At 39.6% G+C, this 25,427-nt stretch overlaps 1 protein-coding gene across 3 annotated transcripts in view; it reads left to right on the forward strand.

Annotated features, from left to right (window-relative positions):
* The window catches only part of LOC126253342 (vacuolar protein sorting-associated protein 4), a 171,477-nt gene that overhangs the window by 107,984 nt on the left and 38,066 nt on the right, over positions 1-25,427 (forward strand). For all 3 annotated transcript variants that reach the window (XM_049954620.1, XM_049954613.1, XM_049954628.1), the window contains exons 7-8: positions 14,067-14,280; positions 25,065-25,293. In XM_049954620.1, coding sequence (XP_049810577.1) covers positions 14,067-14,280; positions 25,065-25,293 — 443 coding nt within the window. The remainder of the gene's footprint in view (positions 1-14,066; positions 14,281-25,064; positions 25,294-25,427) is intronic.

Raw genomic sequence — 25,427 nt, forward strand, 5'->3', positions numbered from 1 at the left:
CAGGTCTCTTTGCTATCCTGTCCCATGCAAGCCTCTCCATTGCCAAATAACTACTGCTACCTACATTCTTCTGACCTGGGTTCTGTATTCATCTCTTGATCTCCATCTATGATTTTTTTACCTCCCACACTTCCCTCCAATACTAAATTCATGATTCCTTAATGTCTCAGAATGTGTCCTACCAAATGATCCTTTCTTTTGTTCACATTGTGCTGTAAATGACTTGTCTCCCCAATTCCAGTCAGTACTTCCTCATTAGTTACCCAGCTAATCTTCAACATTCTTCTGTAGCACCATATTTCGAAACCTTGTATTCTCTTTTTGTCTAAACTGTTTATTGTCCATGTTTCTCTTCCATACATGGCTACAATCCAAACAAATACCTTCAGAAAACACTTCCTAATGCTTAAATCTATATTTGATGTTAACAAATTTCTCTCCTTCAGAAATGCTTTTCTTTCCGTTGCTAGTCTACATTTTGTATCCTCTATATTTCAGCCATCATTAGTTATTTTACTGCCGAAATAGGAAAACTCGTACACTACTTTCAGTGTCTCATTTTCTAAGCTAATTCCCTTTGCATCAGCTGATTTAGTTCAGCTGCATTCCATTATCCTTGTTTCACTTTTATTGATGTTCATTTTTTATCCTCCTTTTGAGAAACTGTTCTTTCTATTCAACTGCTCTACCAAGTCCTTTTGTATCTTTGACAGAGTTACAGTGTTTTTATTTTTTCTCCTTGAACTTTAATTCCTACTCCAAATTTTTCTTTGGTTTCCATTACTGCTTGCTCAATGTACAGATTGAGTAACTGAGATAATGGCTTAACTAAATACAACAGAACATGATGTTACTACACAGTACCCCCTCCCCCAAGACTCATATAACTGCTGTCTTGTTTCTGTACAAGTTTTAAATAGCTTTTCAAACCTGTATTTTACCTCTGCTACCTTCAGATAGTACTCCAGTCAACACTGTGAAAAGCTTTCACAAATTCTATAAATGTAGGTCAGCCTTTCCTTAGCCTGTCTTCTAAAATGACTCATATGGTCAGTATTGCCTCCCATGTACCTACATTTCTGCAGAATCTAAACCAATCATCCCTGAGGATGGCTTCTGCCAGTTTTTCATTCATTTGTGTTGTTAGTACTGTGCAACAATGAGTTACTAAATTGATAGTTTGGTAATGTTCACACCTGTCAGCATCTATTTCCTTTGGAATTGGAATTACTGCATTCTTCTTGAAGTTTGGGGGTATTTCGCTCATCTCATATATCTTGTACATCAGGTAGAATAGTTTTTCCATGGCTGGCTTTCCTAAGGCTATCAGTATTTCTGACAGAATGTTGTCTACTCTGACGGTCTTGTTTTGGCTTAGATTTTCCAGAGCTCTGTAAAATTTTTCTTGCAGGATCTTGTCTCTCTCTCTCATCTTCATCTACATCCACTTCTCTTTCTATAATATTGCCTTCTAGTTTGTATCCCATGTATAGACCCTTTTTATACTCTTTCCACCTTTCAACTGTCCCTTCTTTGCTTAGGAATGGTTTTCTGTCTGAGCTCTTGATATGCGTACAGCTGCTCCTTTTTCCCCAAAAGCATCTTTAATTTTCCTGTAGGCAGTATCTATCTTTCTCCTAGTGAAATAAGCTTCCAAATTGTTACATTTATACTGTAGCCATTCCTGCATTCCCTGTCAATCTCCTTTTTTAAAACATTTGTATTCTCTTTCACCTACTTCATTTGTTGCATTTTTAAATTTTCTCCTTCATTAGTTAAATTCAATACCTCGTGTGTAATCCCAGGACTTCTATTTGATCCTCTGCTACCTTCACTATTTCATCTCTTAAATCTAACCATTCATCTTCTACTGTATTTCTTTCCCCTGTTCTAGTCAGCTGTTGCCTAATGCTCCCTCTGAAACTCTCAACAACCGCTGATTCTTTAAAGTTATCCAGGTCACATCTTAAGTTCCTACCATTTTCCAATGTCTTCAGTTTTGATGTGCAGTTCATAACCAATAAATTATGGTCAGAGTCCACATCACCCCGTGCAAATGTCTTAAGATTTAAAATCTGGTTCCCAAATTGCCAGTATCTCCAGGTATCTTCCACGTATGTAAGCTTCTGTCATGTTTCTTAAACCAAATGTTAGCAATGATTAAATTATGCTCTGTGCAAAATTCTACTGGACGGTTTCTTCTTTCATTCCTTTCCCTCAGTCCATATTCACCTACTATTTTTCCTTCTCTTCTTTTCCCTACTATCGAATTCCAGTTCCCCATCACTATTAAATTTCATGTCGTCATAAATTTCTTCAGTCTCTTCATCTATGTAGTTAGTTTGCATGTAAACTTATACTGCTGTGGTATTTGTAACCCCGTATTCACCTGACAAGAAGCCCTATTCCTCCTCCTACTGAGCATCACTAGTTCCCAATACATCTAACATGACCCTATCCCTTTCCCTTTTTAAATTTTCTAATCCATCTGCTATTATTTGTTATGAAAACTTAAAATGAGAAAGGAACAAAAAACCCATTAATTTTATTTTCCCAAGGGATAGCTATGCATTGTAAATTATTTTGGAAAAAAGATTTACCTATCCCCTTATGTGATATTTTATCATCCTTGTACTATATAGTGTATACAACCTCCAAATTTCAGATTGCTTAGGCGATTAATACAAAAACTGTAAGTTATTTTCAGAATATTAGCAAATGTAGTTGTGTGCCATCACAATGTTAAAAATGACAAAACCCTCCAAACTTTGAAGTACCATGGAATGAAATGGATATGGAGAGAGACAAAATATTAAAATCTGATATGGTTACTTACCTCCATACACAGAAAGAATAAGTAAAGTTCATCTACATCTGAGATAGTTGAGATGGCCTTGAATGACTTCACATGACTTTACTTTATACCCCTATCCAATCTACGAATCATACTCACTTGGTAAACAATTCAAAATATCCATTCTATACAGCATAAGGTGGTGCAAGTGAGCAATGAAATCGGAAGTCACCCACTGAATCATGCAATAGAATCTGACTTGCATATCTAGCTGATTAAGAGTTCCCAGTTTGCAGGTATGTTATAAAACACATGATTTTTCCATGTGCCTCAAAACATTAGTCGCAATGATTGAAGTCCTGCTTTGGGAGGCTCATATATGTTGTTCCAGTAACTGTACCACAGTTTAAACCAATGACTCAGTTATCACAGATTCACTGAGAATAGTGAAAACAAACGGGACAATATTAAATTTGAATACTTAAATAGTATAAATTGTAACAAAACTATTATATACCACCTGGTTATAGATAAAGTGTAGCTATTCACAGAGGTCCAGTATGGGCTGTAATTATCATATGGTAGCGAAACTTGGTAGATATGTTAATGTGGAACCAATTTCTGCTGGAAAAAAAATTAGTTCCAATTGTGGCAAATGCGATGCTGCATACTGTTTTGTTTGTATGATGTACACACTGTCATTTGACAAGCCATAATGTGAGTGAACAATATGGCTGTCAAGAAGAGAGAGTGTGCACAGTTTGTGAAACTGTCTTACGGCAGCAATTACAGTGCCGCACTGAGAGAGTTGCACCAACTGAAAGGTTTGAGGAGAAGCGCGATGTCATCAAATGGTTTAAATATGGTGGTGGTGGTGATGAAATTTGTAAACATGCATGATCCTGGTGTGGCACTTGAAAGAGGAAAGAATCATATGCCAGTGGAAGTTATTGATGGGGTTGCTGTTGCTGTAACTGACCATGCAGCACATGCCCTGGGTAGTGATAGTGCTCGTGCAATGTCGCGAGAATTGTCCATCCCAAGGTCAACGGTATGGAAAGTTTTGTGGTGTATTTTACACTTTTATTCATCCAAGATCCATACGGTGCAGCAGTTGAAACCTCATGATCTACATCTACATGGATACTCTGCAATTCACATTTAAGTGCCTGGCAGAGGTTTCATCAAACCACCTTCACAATTATCTATTATTCCAATCTTGTGTAGCGCACGAAAAAAACGAACACCTATGTTTTTCCGTATTTTTCCGTACAAGCTCTGATTTCACTTATTTTATGATCATTTCTTCCTATGTAGGTCGGTGTCAGTAAAATATTTTCACATTCGGAGGAGAAATGGGTGATTGGAATTTCGTGAGAAGATTCTGTCACAACGAAAAACGCCTTTCTTTTAATGATGTCCGGCCCAAATCCTGTATCATTTCAGTGACATTCTCTCCCATGTTTTGCGATGATACAAAACGTGCTGCCCTTCTTTGAACTTTTTCGATGTATTCCACCAGTCCTATCTGATAAGGATCCCACACCGCGCACCAGTATTCTAAAAGAGGACGAACAAGCATAGTGTAGGCAGTCTCCTTAGTAGATCTGTTCCATTTCATAAGTGTGCTGCCAATAAAACGCAGTCTTTGGTTAACCTTCCCTACAACATTTTCTGTGTGTTCTAATTTAAGTTGTTCGTAATTGTAATTCCTAGGTACACTCCTGGAAATTGAAATAAGAACACCGTGAATTCATTGTCCCAGGAAGGGGAAACTTTATGGACACATTCCTGGGGTCAGATACATCACATGATCACACTGACAGAACCACAGGCACATAGACACAGGCAACAGAGCATGCACAATGTCGGCACTAGTACAGTGTATATCCACCTTTCGCAGCAATGCAGGCTGCTATTCTCCCATGGAGACGATCGTAGAGATGCTGGATGTAGTCCTGTCGAACGGCTTGCCATGCCATTTCCACCTGGCGCCTCAGTTGGACCAGTGTTCATGCTGGACGTGCAGACCGCGTGAGACGACGCTTCATCCAGTCCCAAACATGCTCAATGGGGGACAGATCCGGAGATCTTGCTGGCCAGGGTAGTTGACTTACACCTTCTAGAGCACGTTGGGTGGCACGGGATACATGTGGACGTGCATTGTCCTGTTGGAACAGCAAGTTCCCTTGCCGGTCTAGGAATGGTAGAACGATGGGTTCGACGACGGTTTGGATGTACCGTGCACTATTCAGTGTCCCCTCGACGATCACCAGTGGTGTACGGCCAGTGTAGGAGATCGCTCCCCACACCATGATGCCGGGTGTTGGCCCTGTGTGCCTCGGTCGTATGCAGTCCTGATTGTGGCGCTCACCTGCACGGCGCCAAACACGCATACGACCATCATTGGCACCAAGGCAGAAGTGACTCTCATCGCTGAAGACGACACGTCTCCATTCGTCCCTCCATTCACGCCTGTCGCGACACCACTGGAGGCGGGCTGCACAATGTTGGGGCGTGAGCGGAAGACGGCCTAACGGTGTGCGGGACCGTAGCCCAGCTTCATGGAGACGGTTGCGAATGGTCCTCGCCGATACCCCAGGAGCAACAGTGTCCCTAATTTGCTGGGAAGTGGTGGTGCGGTCCCCTACGGCACTGCGTAGGATCCTACGGTCTTGGCGTGCATCCGTGCGTCGCTGCGGTCCGGTCCCAGGTCGACGGGCACGTGCACCTTCCGCCGACCACTGGCGACAACATCGATGTACTGTGGAGACCTCGCGCCCCACGTGTTGAGCAATTCGGCGGTACGTCCACCCGGCCTCCCGCATGCCCACTATATGCCCTCGCTCAAAGTCCGTCAACTGCACATACGGTTCACGTCCACGCTGTCGCGGCATGCTACCAGTGTTAAAGACTGCGATGGAGCTCCGTATGCCACGGCAAACTGGCTGACACTGACGGCGGCGGTGCACAAATGCTGCGCAGCTAGCGCCATTCGACGGCCAACACCGCGGTTCCTGGTGTGTCCGCTGTGCCGTGCGTGTGATCATTGCTTGTACAGCCCTCTCGCAGTGTCCGGAGCAAGTATGGTGGGTCTGACACACCGGTGTCAATGTGTTCTTTTTTCCATTTCCAGGAGTGTATTTAGTTGAATTTATGGCCTTTAGATCTGACTAATTTATTGTGTAACCGAAGTTTAACAGATTCCTTTTAGCACTCATGTGGATGACCTCACACTTTTTGTTATTTTAGGGTCAACTACCAAGTTTTGCACAATTCAGAATTTTCTCTTGCATTCTGACACGGATAGAAGGGCACGGTTCAAAGATGGTATGTCCGGGAAACATTCTGTGGAGTGACAAGGCACATTTTACACTATCGGGTGCAGTGAATATACAGAACTGCCGAATTTGGGATACTGTTAAACTGCTTGTTGTGCTCAAAGAGCTGTTGCACTCTCTGTATGCTACTGTGTACAGCATGTGATTCCTGCTTTGGAAAAGCACAACTGTGTGGAAACCACTGTTCTGATGCAAGATGGAGCAACAGCTCATGTTACTCACACAGTGAAAGATGTGCTTGATGCAGCCTTCCATGAACATGTTATCACCACAGGTTTTCAGATGCATGGCCTACAAGATCACATGATTTGAATCCATGTAACTTTAAGCTATGGGAATGTATAAGAGAGAGAATTTACCAAGGACTTTGGTCTTTATCTGGCCTGAAGGTCAGTAACAGGAACAGATTTCTCCGAGGAATCGTTGAACAGGTCATGTTACGGATGCGGCATTTCATAGTCTCCAGTGCTCATATTGAACAAATTGTGTAAGTAGCTTTTAATAATAAAAATCAACATTGTTCCTTTCTCACTTGTTTGACCTTTTCTGCCCACATCCTGTTCTTAATCCATTACATACGGAAACATTTCTGTCTGTCCTTCTTGCATACACAGTGCCAAATTTGCACCAGTGTAAATCAGTTTCACATTCTCGCATTAAGGTATCTACCATGTTTTGCTGTCATGCAGTACTTACAGCCCACACTGAATCTGTGTGTTTAGCTTCCCTTTGATTATAACTACCAAATACCTTTCATTAGTGCCCACTCCTTGTATGGAAAAATGACAAATGTTGCATTTACTGTGTTCTGCAGTCTAAAGTGTGGTGAATTTGGAGAACTTAGTATCCGTGCTCAACACAAATGCAGGCTACTGATAACCTAAAATTACCAAATGAAAATTGATCTCACATATGAATCATACCCAACAAACATCAAATCTGTCACTTACAGTCATAGCGATCAGGGTATTGTTTATGATCAATTTGTTGTACAGGATAAATCAGTATGACCTGGTGACATTGTATCTTGTAAAGATGCACTTTGAGAGGTGTTCTGAAGGACTTGTACATATTGAGTGGTATTAATTGGAAGTCAGGTGTGGGTTATGGGATGTATCTCCTTGTATTATGCTGATTCAATAAGAATTGCTGCAGTACTCTCCCTGCTGCAAAATCTTTCTAGACTGATGACAGTGTCTGGCAGCACCTTCTGATGGTAATTCTATGACTTCCCCTACATTTCAAATAGTTTGACATTTGTGAATCACACCGTTTTAGTTCTTTTCCTGTTTTCATGTGATTGTAATGTTGTTTGATAGCTATGGTGAAGCACAGTAGCATTATGTAAGCAAAGGAATATTTTCTGTCATGATTAATTTACCAAGGAAGTACAATCAGCTTTAAATTTCAGATCATACAGATACTGCTTAATACTGAATGGAATTTGATTACTTACAGGTGGATTTCATATCGTACACTGTGTACAGTTGCAGATACACTGGCGAGAAATAAAATTTAAGTATCTGTCTGGGGAAATAAGTACAGAAGCAGCAGTCACAAGAAATGAACAAGGGGGCAGTCCGTAGAGCTGCATAATGAATTTAATCACATAGAATATTTATTAACTTTGATATTTTCAGTTCTTAATAGTAATTACGTAGATATAAAGGAAATGTGCTCTCAAATTACTACAGTACGTACTAATTTGTAAGCTCCATTTATTTTTAAGATTTCAGGAACAGGATTAATGTTAAGAGTTAAACTGATTTTCTTGTGGTCAAGAAAGGTGCAGTCACATTTATGAGGACTGAGGAGTATAAGTAGCAAATACCCAGTTTATAGACTTAACAAACTAAACTGACAGTCTGTGTAATTCTGGTTGATTAGTTTGTGGCTTTTCTCGAAAGGAGTACTTAAGAACTTTCGCATCATGAAGTTCCTATTATTTTAGGATCGAAGGTGACAAAAAGTTATTTTAGTAGAGTGTCTTAAAACTAGTTAAAATCAGCCTTGCCCTCCAGATAGTAAACTGGCAGATTGAGTTTGCATACTAAAACATCTCTATAAATGTTTGTGTACTTAATCAAAAAAGTAAAATAAAAAAGAATGTTGTTAGAGGCCAGTTTAAACAAACAATGTGAGTTAGGGATACAAAGCTACTAAAATATCTGCAAGCGTTAACCACAATTGACTGCTATGAGGGAAAACTTACTTCATGCCAATCAAAAGAAACAATGTGATGACCAACAACAAGTGAGATGAATCCAACTGTTCCATTAGTTTCAAAAGGTATTTCACTCAATTTTGTATACGAGGAGGAGGAGACTGCACAAAATATTGGTTATGTCTTATCTGGTGGTATTTTCTGTGTTGTTGCAACATGCTAATGTGCATGGAATTAACTAAGAATATCTGGAAAGTTAATGGAGGCTGTCAGACAATACTATCTCTTAGGTAACTGACCAGAAATCCTTGACACCAGATGGTTAGTGGGGAAGTGTCAGTTATCTTATCATGGCAATACTACAGTGCTTGGCAGCTGTTCATGGTAACATTTGTTTCGTAAAAATCTAAAAGTTGACACTATTTACCATTCTAGGCATACAGTCACAGTATTTTCAGTAAACAAGAGGCAGATCTTTATTTACAAAAAAAATAAAATTTTGATACTAGCCAGATGTGAAGGGTCTTCTCAATCATGAAGCTATACCTTTGACAGTTTGTCACTGAGATAGCTCTGCCGGGTACATGTTTTTGGAGTAACAGGTTTTCATGCATGCACATCAAAAACTGCATCCAGTGTAAGAGAATCACTGAGAAGCACAATGAAGTACAGTTTGTCTGGTGAGATATTTCTCTCATGCACCACCAAGAAGTGAGGAAGAAAAACAGAACAGTCAACATAATTTTACAGGATCCTGTCGTGTGCTAATAGCAAACAGTGAATTCAGCAGTAGTATCAGATCAGACAGTGAAAGTGGAGAATTGACTTGTTGCTTTGGGAGCATGCCTTGTTATGTGTACTTTTGCAAGAGCTCTACTTTGGGACAAATTTTCAAAAACATAATGGTGGTGAGGCATGAGCTGTAGAACAAAAATGGGGTGGATGGAATACACTGCAGTCAAGCAAGTTCTCTTCCACACAGTTTACAAATAAAATTAAGTTTTATGTGGAAAAGAATAATAGTTCACATTTGTTTATAGATGCTAAAGTGCACTGAAAAATTTTAAAAAATCATTTTATTGGCAGGAAAAATTATGGCAATTATTTTTAGGATTACAGTGTTCAGTACGCTCAACTATTTGGAAAAGGGTAATTTAATAACTGGCTCTTATTACGTAAAGATATTGGCCCACTCACTTGGTGAGTTGAATTAGAAGTAACAAAGATTAGTGTGCATAAATGTTATTTTGCAGCTGGGTAATTCATCTGCCCACACATCAGCTATTGCATTGGGACAAATACATGACTGTGATTCTAAATAGTTTCTGACGCACATTGTTCCCCAGTTTTTCTATATGACTTCCTTTTCTGTTTGATAACTTCAGAAACTAATATGAAGAGAATACCTTTTGCTTAGATAGAGAGATCTCTGTGCTGTATGATTGTAACACAGAGCTTTTTTAAAAATATTTTCTGAAACTGTAAAAAAAAAATTGGGAACACACTGGACAAAATGCGTTGTACGAAATGGAAATGTCATTTTAGGTCCCCCCCACTCCCAGTGAAGAATATTAACTGTCATCTTCTCTCCCCTTACGCTCTTTTCCGAGCCTCCCTCCCTCCCTCCCTCCCTCCCTCCCTCCCTCCCTCCCTCCCTCTCCCTCTCCCTCTCTCTCCCCCTCTCTCTCTCTCTCTCTCTCTCTCTCTCTCTGTGTGTGTGTGTGTGTGTGTGTGTGTGTGTGTGTGTGTGTGTGTGTGTGTGTGTGTGTGTGAACTTTGCAAAAGAACCTTGGTAAACTTAGGTATCGATTGTTGCCTTTTGTTTTTCTTGCTACTGACTGGTTTTTTTCCGTGAATTTCCACTCAGAAAGCATTGTACAGTTTTGAAAGTTCATACCAGCTATATAAAGTGACATTTAAACTAAATTTTGTATTTACATGCTTAGTATGCATGACAGGTTTGTCCTTCCTGACCTAATATTGGTTCTTAGAAGTGGAGTAAATAAACTAAATTCAGAACAAAGTGCACGGGTTATATGAGGTTCACAGGGAAATCTGGTTTTAAAGCAGTGATCATCTTCTCTTCCCTAGCATTGATCCCATCATAAGGGCCCAATTGTTTTCCTGATTTAGCAAACTTATCTTCATTTAACTTTGTGACCAGATGTCCTTCTAGTCGCCCTAGTCATCAATTAACCTGATGAATTGTGTAAACTTTGTTTTTTGTGTATTATCATATTTTCTGAAGTGGTGGGTGGTGATCAGCCAAGCATCTGCCAAAATGAGTGTGGAAAAGCACCCAAAAAGCACTCAGGCTGTCTGATATACCTGATCAACTGTCATTAATATGCCATGCAGATTTTTTTTCAGGCACTGAAAGTAATAGGATGAAAATGAAATATATTTAACTAAGATGAAATTTGACGTAGGTTCTGATTTTATGTTTCAGTAATGACAGTTCCAGCATGGAAACATTAACAATTTCACTGCCATGCAGCTGTTGTCACCTCAGGCCAAAAAAATTATTTATTTTTAACCACATATTGAATATGTTCAAAATGTTGTGAAGTGCACCCTGAATGTATGAAAGCTCGAAATGCTTCAAAGGAGGGCTTAAATTGTGAGGTAACCGGCATCCTCATGGCCCAGAAGTGAAACCAGCTCCAAAGAAGTTGTCATTGTGAGCCATGAGGACGCCGGCTACCTCACTGTCTCACAGGACGATAAGGGAACAGGGTATAAATTATATGAAAATGCATCAAATTGACTGTTATTAATTAGGTAAATGTAATAAACAGTATATAAACATATGAACAAAAATTATTTTTATTACAATTTGTGTGTTTTTGAAAAACAGGAAATACAAACAAATTCATGACATTTCTTACAGATTGTGGTTGTCTCTGCTACAAGTTTCTGCATTTCATTTCTTCCTTATCTCTTGAAATCTTCCAAGTAACAACTTCTGCACCTCTTCCAGATTTTTTCTATTTCGCTCGTCTCTCTGCATGCTCTGTACTAGGGTATGGCTCCTGAAACTTTTAGAAGATTGATTGGGAGTCAGTGTATCAACGTTGTTCTTCAAGAGGCTCATTATTATTTCCTGCCTAAAATTCTTTATAGGAATATTTTGTACAAAATGTGAGCATTTACTACTGCTGTGTTGAACATAATTTCAAATGCAGCTTTGTGGTACCATCTTATTGTTTCCTCCATCTTGACATCTGGTCTGACACATCGATTCCTTGCTTTGCTGCATTATAATCCAAAATGGCAGCAGGTCAAATATTTCCTCGCTGGTTTTCTTGCTTTTCTTCCTAGTGGTTCACATTTTGATGCCGTGCTTAGTAGTGAGAAACACCACATCTATTTTGTCTTGCTGTTTTGCTACTCTTACTCCATTAGACTGTCTTCCAATGAGTTTGCCTTTTCTTGTTTGTGACATCTTGATGGTGGGGGGGGGGGGGGGGGGGCAGATGCTTTCTGTTTTTTCTCAGGGTACCTATGATGTTGGCAATTTATCTGGCAAATGCCTAGCTAATGACACACTCGTTTTATAATTGTCAGCAACAATAGTGCGTCCCTTATCTACATATTTTTTCCATTAAGTCTAAACCTACTTTTTTTGCAAGATTTTTACTGACAGTGTACAGCCGTCCAGTGCAAAGAATCATTCTCAGCATGGAACCAGCTGGGTTACATCTTTGAATACCTTGATTCCGTATCTGTAGGTCTTGCTGGGGATGTACTGACGAAATAAGTCATCCACGAAAGGGCGCCGTTGACTCATTGACTGCTAGCATCTATCCCGGTTCATATTGCGAGAAAAATTTACTCTGGATCACGTCGAGAACTTTTCAGGTCTTGAATATACAATCAGTTTTATCTGCAGTTGCGTTGTCCTCGAAATGGACGAACCTCAACCACAGTTGAAATCAATTATGATATGTAGTTCTAGCAACTGGGTTGTCCCTGTAAGGAACACTTGTACTCCAATAGTTGGTAATGTGTGGGTTATGAACTAGCCCCTTGTACATAATCACGCCAAAGAACTGGTACATCTCATAAGCATTTGTCTCCTTCCAAGCTGTTGCCCTTGCTTTACCATGGGTCTGAGCAGTAGACAAGAATTGTACAGAATTTCTGTTTGTTTCAGTAACAATTAACACTACAATATTGTCCCCAGTGAAAGTTCTGAAGACTTGTGTAGGTTTCAGATCCCTCCGATTCTTGGGGTAATGTGGGTCATTATATTCAAAGGTTTCCATACTTTTGAATTGTATGTTCCTCAGTGTGCTACAGCCCACTTCAGCACAGTTTTCATTTTCACTTCCTTCTAGAAATTGAGGAGAAATAGGTTGTGTAACGGATGGTTTATTATCTTCTTCCAATTCCTCGTCACTTGCATTCTCAGACACCAATTGTTGCTTGGGTGAGGAAGCTTCGTTGAGTGCGTAGTCATCATCATCATCATCATCATTGTTCCAAGAATGAGATTTTCACTCTGCAGCGGAGTGTGCGCTAATATGAAACTTTCTGGCAGATTAAAACTGTGTGCCCGACCGAGACTCGAACTCGGGACCTTTGCCTTTCGCGGGCAAGTGCTATACCATCTGAGCTACCGAAGCATGACTCACGCCCGGTACTCACAGTTTTACATCTGCCAGTATCTCGTCTCCTACCTTCCAAACTTTACAGAAGCTCTCCTGCGAACTTGCCCGCGAAAGGCAAAGGTCCCGAGTTCGAGTCTCGGTCGGGCACACAGTTTTAATTAACAGCTCTTCCTCTGTCAAGATATCAGACTTATCTTTCCATGTCTGATTACCAGTAGAGCGTCCGAGGCTTGTATCTACACCACGCTTCATCCCTGACCTACCATTAGATGCACCATTTCCTGGACAAAGAGAGCAAAGTAATACTGTCAAAATATACTTGGTGTTTAGCAAGTGATTACAGAATAATTTGTTATGTGCCAAATGGCTACCTCAGATATTCTTCAGTTTCTTATTCCAACACTTACGATCACTCTGCCATGTGGTTATGCAAGACTAATTAAACTATGAAAACAATGTATCAAAACCATGTCACACGGAGGGCAGGGTTTCACAAGTAAATGAATCTGCAACTAGCAGCCACTGCACATACTATTACAATGTTACTCCAGAAGGCCACAGAAAAGGCAGATGTGGGTTTCTTGCAAGGCCAGCCTGTTCCAGAGTCAATTGAATGCAACTGAAGCTGAGGGGGCCGGCACCCTCATGGTCTGTGAGAAAACTACTTCTGAGGTTACCAGTGTCCTCATGGCAGTGAAAGTGGTAAACAAAAATTAGGATTTTTTTGGCAGTATATGATAGGTGGATGACACATTTAGAATGTGTATCACCTATTAAGTGTGCCTCTGCCCTAACATTTATGAATTTTTGTTCTGAGTGATTTCTTCCTTCTTTCTCCTAGTTGGATGGTATAGGGAAACCATTTTAATCTTTTATAAACATCTCTGATAACAAGTGAATCAAAAGAAAAGTATAACTACAAAAAAATGGGATTAAATGACAGGTAGCCCATTGTGGCTCAACTGGAGGCTTATTCCTTCTTGAGTAATAGGTCTCTAGATGTCAGATGACAATGGTGCGATTGCATTACTACCCATTTTACATGTAGCTGAAACAGTTTAGTTGAAGCAGGATCAACTGCATTATCTTTTGTATTTGTACCTGTAATGCTACATTGCTGAGTGCTTTGTGCTTCAAATTTATCATTTTTGCAGGAGTGGGTAATGATAATGATGGAATATTGGTTCTGGGTGCCACAAATATTCCATGGGTTTTGGATTCTGCCATCCGCAGAAGATTTGAGAAGCGAATATATATTCCTCTTCCAGAAGAACATGCTAGACTAACAATCTTCAAACTACATTTAGGAAATACAGCACACACACTCACAGAGGAAGACTTCAAAGTACTCGCAAACAAAACTGAGGGGTATGTATTATGATACCGATTTTGTGTGTGTGTGTGTGTGTGTGTGTGTGTGTGTGTGTGTGTGTGTTTGCTTGCTATATTTATGCTGGAAAAATTCATAGTCATAATTTTTGTGTGTGTGTGTGTGTGTGTCATGCAAAGGAAAGAAAATAGCTAATTCATATTGTTTCTCATAAAACTAATTAAGTTGCTGTTGCACTGTTAGATTATGATATGCAGAAGAACTTTTGGAGCATACCTCCAATTTTTTTCAGGTTTACACCAGTAGCAATTTGAATGATTTATGGGTAATTATCATATAATGAACAAGAATATGTTTACTGTCTCTTTGAGCTTATTAATTCTTCATCCACTTGATGTTGAATATTTTTGGTCATTTCGCTAATGATTTTCTTTGAATATCTGGAAGGCATAGCTTCTTATAGCCAATTCAGAATATAGTTCCATTGAGTTGGTGGTTGTTTTGATGAGCTGTACCTTTCTGAGAAACAAGATATGCATGGCTTTCTCAGAGGCAGTATTTTTTTCCTACTAAGCCCAGTGTTCTGTCTCTTGTAACTCATCTAAGTTTATATAGTCCCAAACCAACCTTGACACAAAGTATTTTCCATATAAAATAGAATATTCAACAAATAAATTATTTTACACAGGCCAAAAAATGTTAACAACAGGATGCCCAATATTTTAATTATTTCTAATGCCTTGAACTTGACAGTTGGACGAATTTAACAAGATATCCTTCAAGAGGACATCCAACAACTCTGTCAATCAGTGTCAAGCCAAATAATTGCTTGCAAAAGAAAGCAGATGTTGACAGATGTGAAAATTACCGAACAGTCAGTTTAATAAGCCACAGCTGCAAAATACTAACACGAATTCTTTACAGATGAATGGAAAAACTAGTAGAAGCCGACCTCGGGGAAGATCAGTTTGGATTCCGTAGAAATACTGGAACACTTGAGGCAATACTGAACTTACGACTTATCTTACAAGAAAGATTAAGGAAAGGCAAACCTACGTTTCTAGCATTTGTAGACTTAGAGAAAGCTTTTGACAATGTTGACTGGAATACTCTCTTTCAAATTCTAAAGGTGGCAGGGGTAAAATACAAGGAGCGAAAGGCTATTTACAATTTGTACAGAAACCAGATGGCAGTTATAAGAGTTGAGGGACATGAAAGGGAAGCAGTTGTTGGGAAGGGAGTAAGACAGGGTTGTAGCCTCTCCTCGATGTTATTCAATCTGTATATTGAGCAAGCAGTAAAGGAAACAAAAGAAAAATTCAGAGTAGGTATTAAAATCCATGGAGAAGAAATAAAAACTTTGAGGTTCGCCGATGACATTGTAATTCTGTCAAAGACAGCAAAGGACTTGGAAGAGCAGTTGAACGGAATGGATAGCGTCTTGAAAGGAGGATATAAGATGACCATCAACAAAAGCAAAACGAGGATAATGGAATGTAGTCGAATTAAGTCGGGTGATGCTGAGGGAATTAGATTAGGAAATTAGACACTTAAAGTAGTGAAGGAGTTTTGCTATTTGGGGAGCAAAATAACTGATGATGTCGAAGTAGGGAGGATATAAAATGTAGACTGGCAATGGCAAGGAAAGCGTTTCTGAAGAAGAGAAATTTGTTAACATCGAGTATAGAGTTAAGTGTCAAGAGGTCGTTTCTGAAAGTATTTGTATGGAGTGTAGCCATGTATGGAAGTGAAACATGGACGCTAAATAGTTTGGACAAGAAGAGAATAGAAGCTTTTGAAATGTGGTGCTACAGAAGAATGCTGAAGATTAGATGGGTAGATCACATAACTAATGAGGAAGTATTGAATAGGATTGGGGAGAAGAGAAGTTTGTGGCACAACTTGACCAGAAGAAGGGACCGGTTGGTGGGACATGTTCTGAGGCATCAAGGGATCACAAATTTAGCATTGGCGGGCAGCGTGGAGGGTAAAAATCGTAGAGGGAGACCAAGAGATGAATACACTAAGCAGATTCAGAAGGATGTAGGTTGCAGTAGGTACTGGGAGATGAAGAAGCTTGCACAGGATAGAGTAGCATGGAGAGCTGCATCAAACCAGTCTCAGGACTGAAGACCACAACAACAACAACAACAACAACAACATAAGGAGGACCAATGTGTTATTCACTTGCTCACTTTGCGAAGCTCAGATTTCTCTTGAATAAATCATCCATTTTTTCTGAATTTGTAGTCAGCTGTTTGTCTGTACAAATATATCGCATCTGTCTATTTCTGTCTCCTTCAGGTAATTCCTTTGTGGTACAGCTTTTTTTCTTGGAGTGTATTTTGACCTATTGCTTTGGATTGTATTACCTTGACAAATCCTATATCATTTTGAGATGATCCTTGGATGAATAAATATAAATAAATTATATTAGATAGCAGTAATTCTGGTTTTTCCTGAATTGCATTGAAGATAATTACAATTTGTTGGAGGAAATATGTTTTTTAACTGAACCTGACAGTTTCAGTTGTGTACCAGTTTGTTCCCATGTGTTGCCCCGAAACAAAATGTCCTTGTATATGGGGTGCTTTAAGTCAAATCAATTAATGCTGTGAGGTTAACTCTAAAAGCATTACATTCTGTGATTGGGTCATTGTTACTCTTTCTCTTTTCTTCTGGCTACACTTCTCGCAGCAACAACTTATTCATCCCACCTCAGACACAAACTGTGTATGCAGGGCCAGACAGAATCTGTTGTATCAGAGGATTCCTTCACAACCATAAGCATCACATCTTGAAAAAACACAACTTAAAAGTACTGCTTCCATTCCTATTCCTATACCATTTCTCCTCCTCCTCCTCCTCCTCCTCCTCCTCCTCCTCCTCTGCCCTTTTTAGGGTTCTATGCCTCAATCAGTAAAAGAATCACTCCGTTGTCTGTCTTTCCATGTGTTACGACCCCTTTTTCTCAGGAACATGTAGAGGTACCAAATTAAAATTTATTTCAAAGACTGTGGCGTAACATGTCACTTCTGTGGAATAACATGTTCCACTTTTAACCACTGAGGCCAACAAAAGCTGTACATGGAAACAGGAAACATTGTGTAGATATGGGTTAAGATGGGGTGTAAAAGGCATCAGCTCAGAACATCAAGAAGTCACGACAGCAAGTGTGCATCTCCACCTGTTGTGGAAGGCCGCTTATGCTTTGGCATCACTGGGCCTTGGAAGTTATGGAAAAGGGCATGGGCGATAATGACAACGCCAGAACAATTGAAGATTATTCATGAGACTTTTATTCCGCAATATCACGTCTGTACGTGGTAATCTATTTTGAGCCATAGATTGAGAGAGATCTGTTCTCCAACAGTTGTAAATGAAGTTGTGTAGTGGAAAGATTGTGTTTATAATACAGAAGAGATACCAGAAAAGTGACTTGTCATTTCAGTGGTGGACTACTCCCATACTTGATTATCCTCTTATTCTAAGAGCTCCAGTTTGATGCAGTCATGCATAGTTGCCCATAAAAATGAAGTCAGGCCTGAACACACCCCTGAAAAGACCAACATGGAGGAGCAGTATATAGTCAAAAGAAAATTGATCAATGAGTGTTCCATGTTCAAATAGCTGGAGGTCAGTATGCCAATGCTATATTATGCCTTCTCAAACCATAACACCTGCACCACCAAAACGTTCATGTTCAACAATGTACCTGGGTGCTTTGTGTGTTACATACCATATGAGGGTATATCCGACAGTATTACTTTTGCATTTGGTATAGTTGTCAATCTGTAGCTTTAACTGAATGTCATCCGAAAGGTCCCTGCTTGGACCCTTTCCAATGGCTCCTTACGGAAAAATGAGAGTCGTGCATTTCTGTCATCATGTCACAGTTCATCCTGACCCAGAACTCTACTTGAATACACAGCACTTGGATGTTGCTACAGAACCCCGATTTTTGGGACTTCTCTTTGATATAAAATTGACATGACACCTACATACTAAAGGCTAGCTGCAAGTGAAAATTTAATGCTCTCTGCAACCTCATGCACACCTCTTGAGGTGCAGATAGTGCTACTCTACTCTGTATTTACTGGGCTTTGGTTTTATCCCCTGTAAACTATGCTTTCCGTCCTGTGAACCATGGGCCTTGCCGTTGGTGGGGAGGCTTGCATGCCTCAGCGATACAGATAGCATAGGTGCAACAACAATGGAGGGGTATCTGTTGAGAGGCCAGACAAATTTGTAGTTCCTGAAGAGGGGCAGCAACTTTTCAGTAGTTGCAGGGACAACAGTCTGGATGATTGACTGACCTGGCCTTGTAACTTTAACCAAAACGGCCTTGCTTGTATATTTTTTATTTACATGTCAAGTTCCATAGGAGCAACTTGAGGGGAAAATTCTCTAAGGCCATGGAACGTGTCAGTACATGAAATTACAGCATAAAAGTAATAACAGATAAAAATAAATTTTTATGAACCCAAAGAGGTCAGTCCATAAGTTTAAGAAAACGCAATAAACAATACAACAAGAATCAGCTTAATTTTTCAAGGAACTCCTCGACAGAATAGGAGTGACACATGAGGAAACTCTTCAGTTTCGATTTGAAAGCGCATGGATTACTGCTAATATTTTTGAATTCGAGTGGTAGCTTATTGAAAATGGATGCAGCAGTGTACCTTTCTGCACAAGAGTTAAGGAAGTTGTATCCTAATGCAGGTTTGATTTCCGCCGAGTATTAACTGAGTGAAAGGCTGCTTATTCTTGGGAATAAGCTAATATTGTTAACAAGAAATGACATAAGGAATATATATATATATATATATATATATATATATATATATATATATATATATATATATATATATATATATATATATATAAAGAAAGATGATGAGACTTACCAAACAAAAGCGCTGGCAGGTCGATAGACACACAAACAAACACACAAAATTCTAGCTTTCGCAACAAACGGTTGCTTCGTCAGGAAAGAGGGAAGGAGAGGGAAAGATGAAAGGAGGTGGGTTTTAAGGGAGAGGGTAAGGAGTCATTCCAATCCCAGGAGCGGAAAGACTTACCTTAGGGGAAAAAAAGGACGGGTATACACTCGCACACACACACATATCCATCCGCATATACACAGACACAAGCAGACATTTAAAAAAAAAAAAAAAAAAAAAAAAAGGTCTGCTTGTGTCTGTGTATATGCGGATGGATTTGTGTGTGTGTGCGAGTGTATACCCGTCCTTTTTTTCCCCTAAGGTAAGTCTTTCCGCTCCTGGGATTGGAATGACTCCTTACCCTCTCCCTTAAAACCCACCTCCTTTCATCTTTCCCTCTCCTTCCCTCTTTCCTGACGAAGCAACCGTTTGTTGCGAAAGCTAGAATTTTGTGTGTTTGTTTGTGTGTCTATCGACCTGCCAGCGCTTTTGTTTGGTAAGTCTCATCATCTTTCTTTTTAGATATATTTTTTCCACGTGGAATGTTTCCCTCTGTTATATATATATATATATTGAGAGGCCAATGTCAAAATACCCAGGGGTCAACAAGAGGTTCATGAATTTACATCACTTATTGCCCGAATCTCCTGTTTCTGAGACAAAAATACCCTTTTAGAATGGGAAGAGTGCTGGTACTGCAAATGGCTGAAAGCAAGGGGAAACTACATCTGTAATTTTTCCCGAGGGCATGCAGCTTTACTGTATGATTAAAAGATGATGGCGTCCTCTTGGATAAAATATTCCATTTGGATCTCCGGGCATGGACTACTCAGGAGGACTTCGTTATCGGGAGAAAGAAAACTAGCATTCTACGGATTGAAGCGTGGAATGTCAGAGTCCTCAATTGGGCAGTTAGGTTAGAACATTTAAAAAGGAAAATGGATAGGTTAAAGTTAGATGTAGTGGGAATTAGTGAAGTTTGGTGGCAGTAGGAAGAAGACCTGCGGTCAGGTGAATACAGGGTTATAAATGCGAATTCAAATAGGGGTAATGCAGGAGTAGGTTAAAAAACTAGGAGCACAGGTAAGCTACTACGAACAGCATAGTGAACACATTATTGTAGTCAAAATAGACACGAAGCCCACGACTACCGCAGTAGTGCAAGTTTAGATGCCAATTAGCTCCGCAGATGATGATGGTGATGAAATTGGGGAAATGTATCATGCAGTAAAAGAAATTATTCAAATAGCGAAGGAGGGAGACAAAAATTGGAAGGGAAGAAAAAGTAGTAAGTGAATTTGGAATGGGGATAAGGAATTTTGCACAGAGCATAGCTAACAATTGATTTAAGCATCATGAAAAAAGATTGTATACGTGGAAGAGGCCTGGAGACACTGGAAGGTTTCATATAGATTATATAATGGTAAGACAGAGATTTAGGAACCAGGCTTTAAATTGTAAGACATTACCAGGGGCAGATGTTGATTCTGACCACAATTTATTGGTTATGAACTGTAGATTACAACTGAAGAAACTGCAAAAAGGTGGGAATTTAAGGAGATGGGATCTGGATAAACTGAAAGAACCAGATATGAGGGTGTAGAAAGTTTCAGAGAGAGCATTAGTGAACAATTGACAAGAATGGGGGGAAAGAAATGCAGTAGAAGGAGAATGGGTGGCTTTGAGAGATGAATTAGTAAAGGAAGCAGAGGATTAAGTAGGTAAAAAGCCGAGGGCTAGTAGAAATCCTTGGTTAACAGAATAAATACTGAATTTAACTGATGAAAGAGGAAACAATAAAAATTTAGCAAATGGAGCAAGCAAACAGGAATACAAAACTCTCAAAAATGAGATCGACAAGAAGTGCAAAATGGCGAAGCAGGGATAGCTAGAGGGCAAACGTAAGGATGTATAGGCATATATCACTAGGAAAATTAGAGAGACCTTTGGGGGGGGGGGGGGGGGGGGGGAGAGAGAGAGAGAGAGAGAGAGAGAGAGAGAGAGAGAACCACCTGTATGAATATCAAGAGCTCAGATGGAAAGCCACTTCTAAGCAAAGAAGGGATAGCCAAAAGGTGGAAGGAGTATATAGAGGATCTATACAAGGGTGATGTACTTGAGGGCAGTATTATGGAAATAGAAAAGGACATAGATGAAGATGAAATGGGAGACGACATACTGCGCGAAGAATTTGATTGAGCGCTGAAAGACCTAAAACAGAACAAGGCCCCAGGCGTAGACAACATTCCATTAGAACTACTGATAGCCTTGGGAGAGCCAGCCATGACAAAACTCTACCATCTGGTGACCAAAGTGTATGAGACAGCCAAAATACTGTCAGACTTCAAGAAGAATATAATAATTCCAATCTCAAAGAAAGCAGGTGTTGACAGATGTGAAAATTACCGAACTGTCAGTTTAATAAATCATGACTGCAAAATAGTAACACGAATTCTTTACAGACGAATGGAAGAACTGCTAGAAGCTGACCTCGGGGAAGATCAGTTTGGATTCTGTAGAAATTTTATAACACGCGAGTCAGTACTGACCCTACAAATTATCTTAGACGATAGATTAAGGAAAGGCAAACCTACATTTCTAGCATTTGTAGACTTAGAGAAAGCTTTTGACAGTGTTGACTGGAATACTCTCTTTCAAATTTTGAAGTTGGCAGGGGTTAAATACAAGGAGCAAAAGCCTATTTACAACTTGTACAGAAACCAGATGGCAGTTAGGAGAGTTGAGGAGCGTGAAAGGGAAGCAGTTGTTGGTTAGGGAGTCAGACAGGGTTGTAGCCTATCCCCAATGTGGTTCAGTCTATATATTGAGCAGCAGTAAAGGAAACAAAAGAAAAATTTGGAGTAGGAATTAAAACCCATGGAGAAGAAATAAAAACTTTGAGGTTTTCCTGATGACATTGTGATTCTTTCAGACACAAGTAAGGACCTGGAAGAGCAGTTGAACGGAGGATGAAAATCAACAAAAGCAAAATGAGGCTGATGGAATGTAGTCAAATTAATGCTGAGGGAATTAAATTAGGAAATAAGACACTTAAAGTAGTATATGAGTTCTGCTATTTGGGGAGCAAAATAACTGATGATGCTCAAAATTGAGAGGATAGAAAATGTAGACTGGCAGTGGCAAGGAAGTTGTTTCGGAAGAAGAGAAATTTGTTAACATCGTGCATAGATTTAACTGTCAGGAGATCTTTTCTGAAACTATTTGTATGGAGTGTAGCCATTTACATAAGTGAAACATGGACAATAAATAGTTCAGAAAAGAAGAGAATAGAAACTTTCGAAATGTGGTGCTACAGAAGAATGCTGAAGATTAGATGGGTAGACCACGTAATTAATGAGGAGGTACTGAGTAGAATTGGGGAGAAGAGGAATTTGTGGCACAACTTGACTGGAAGAAGGGATTGGCTGGTAGGACACATTCTGAGGCATCAAGGGATCACCAGTTCAGCATTTGAGGGAAGCGTGGAGGGTAAAAATTGTAGAGGGAGACCAAGGGATGAATACACTTAGCAGATTCAGAAGGATGTAGGTTGCAGTATTTACTCGGGGATGAAGAGGCTTGCACAGGATAGAGTAGCATGGAGAGCTGCATCAAACCAGTCTCTGGACTGAAGACCATAATAACAGCAATATCAAAAAAACTATGGTTATTAAGTTTGTGGCATCTTTGGCTTTGAAATTATTGGATCCAGTACAGTATTGTGAAATAAGACTTAAGTCACTGGCACTTTGGACTAGTCCCATAGTGAGTCTGTGTGTTGAAGTGGGGATTTTACCTTGCAGGTTCCGGAGGTACCAACTCTTTCTCTCTTGCACAGTAACCATACAATTTCTTATTCATCAATTTTTTCATAAAAGGGATGTCAACCCCTTGATAGCCTTTCTCAAGTGAGAATGCACTTTGAGATGCTTTTCCAGGACCCCAACATACCTTCTTAGGTTCCCTGTGTATTCCTACACACTCCTTGGTTAGCTACCTACCAGGAATTGATACCAATCTACTTCAAGGATCTACAGCTGTCACCCCACCCCAGTGACCTTCCAGCAACTGTTCCTATCAGTTCCTCAAGAGAACAGTGATGACGGGAATTCGACTGCATGTACCCACCAGCTGGCCTTATTTTACTATTCTTGGTCCTAATGATGTTTAATATGTTTTGTGTCATGTTTACTGTTATGAATTGCCCAGATAGAAGGCATTATTTATTCCCTTCCTGCTGTAGCTGTGCATTGGATTGACAGGGTTTCAGATGAGACCTGGGGGACCCATTGTTTGCACTCTGACCTTCACACTGGAAACCTATCTTTCACATCTTTTCAAATCATTCCTCATCTCTGGCATTTTGGTGCCTTGATATTATTACTTGTACATACTATAACAGTTAGACTAAATTATTGGATGACGCCACTAACTCTAGACAAACTCGCTCATAAATGAGTGACTAACAACCTCGCTGTTTATTCCCTTAACCCCCCCCCCCCCCCCCTACAAAGAAAAAACCAAATATATTTTGTAAACAAATCATATTATTAACATCTGACTGAGTACAATGTGTGACAACATCCAGCCACCCATCATCTGAATTCTCTCTGTCGCAAAAATGATCCAAGAAAATTTCATGAAATAACATGCCATGTTATATTAAAATATGGTCATGATTGCCCTTACTTTCTTTGTCTGTGGAATGTAAATTATGATATCAGACTTCAGCAAGCTGAAATCCTGATGGTAAGCTGGCATCAGACCCACATTTTAGAGTGCTTAACAGGTTACAGTGGTTTACAGAATTTTAATATTGACATATGCAGATAAGAGAAGTGGATTAGTGACTTGTGCATGCAGATAGCATTTCTCTTATCCTCACAGACCTCTGTGTGCAGCAGTTGACTGCATCATGGAGAATTTGGAGTTGGAACTGCTGCAATGGCACTGAGGGCATGGTGTGCTTAGACTGCTAAGGCAATCCACTGCAGATGAAGGATTAATTTTAAACAGTTAAGAAGTGGATGGCTTTATTTAAGTCTGTCATATTTCCTTTGAAGGTGATGCACATGGATATCATCTCAGGCCCTGCATTTGTGAAGTACTCAGGTGACTGATGATTAAAAGTGTATGAAATAGTTAACACAGTAAGTGTGAGACAAAAGAGCATTTTAAATTTTCCCTGAAAATTGAGATAGTTTTGTGTAAAATGGGTGCTGAATTTGTTGAATGCTGACCAAAAGTGAATGGAAAAATAATTTCTAATCAGTATCTAGACCATTTAAAAAAGAATAAATTGATTTTGTGTACTGATTTGTTACCTGCTCTACCAGTTTCCATAGAAATGAATTGTTAGTCACATCGTTCGAAAACCAGTCACAGATATTGAAACAATAACAGGCAAATACTATGCATGTTTCAGGATTGCAGGAGAATCCAAATGTCACCTTTCATCATTAGAAAGTACTTGCTAATGCAAAGGGTTGGTTTGAAAACCACAACACTTTACTGTGCTTGATCCTATTGGAGGTGGTTTGCCTTTGCTTTTCTTCGACCTTTGAATTGACTTAGCCAACTAATTATAGGCAGACCTACAGTTTAACATGAACTCAGAACCATGGTGCAACTTTGCATTTTACACATTAACAAATGATTGCTAGAGGTGAAAGAAACAATAAGTGACTTCAAAAATCCGTGTACCTAATAGGGATCCAACAAAAAACTGTTAGATTTGTTGTCTGGCACAAGCTGCACAATTTAAATAAATAAAGGAAAGATGATTTGTGATGTAATTGCATGTGGATGTCAGCAGATATGCCACTACAAATGTTACCTTTTTGTAGATATTAATTACTTTTTCATTTTGTTTCTTTCAGATATTCTGGAGCAGACATTAGTATTGTAGTGCGAGATGCACTCATGCAACCAGTTCGCAAGGTCCAGACTGCAACACATTTTCGAAGAGTTCGAGGTCCATCACCTATTGATCCTAATGTAATAGCAGATGACCTACTAACTCCATGTTCCCCAGGTTGTCCTGGTGCTATAGAGATGACATGGATGGATGTTCCTGGTGACAAACTATTTGAACCGCCCGTGACAATGGTAGGTAAAGAAAACAGAAGAGTATGTTTTGCTATTCCATTTATTATTTTTATAAATTTGACTTCCTCCCCCCCCCTCCCCTCCTAATATTTGGTAACAATGAAAGGTTACAAAGATCTAATCCTGATACCTTA

The sequence above is a fragment of the Schistocerca nitens genome, chromosome 1 (genome assembly GCF_023898315.1).
Source record: "Schistocerca nitens isolate TAMUIC-IGC-003100 chromosome 1, iqSchNite1.1, whole genome shotgun sequence".
Classification (NCBI taxonomy): domain Eukaryota; kingdom Metazoa; phylum Arthropoda; class Insecta; order Orthoptera; family Acrididae; genus Schistocerca; species Schistocerca nitens.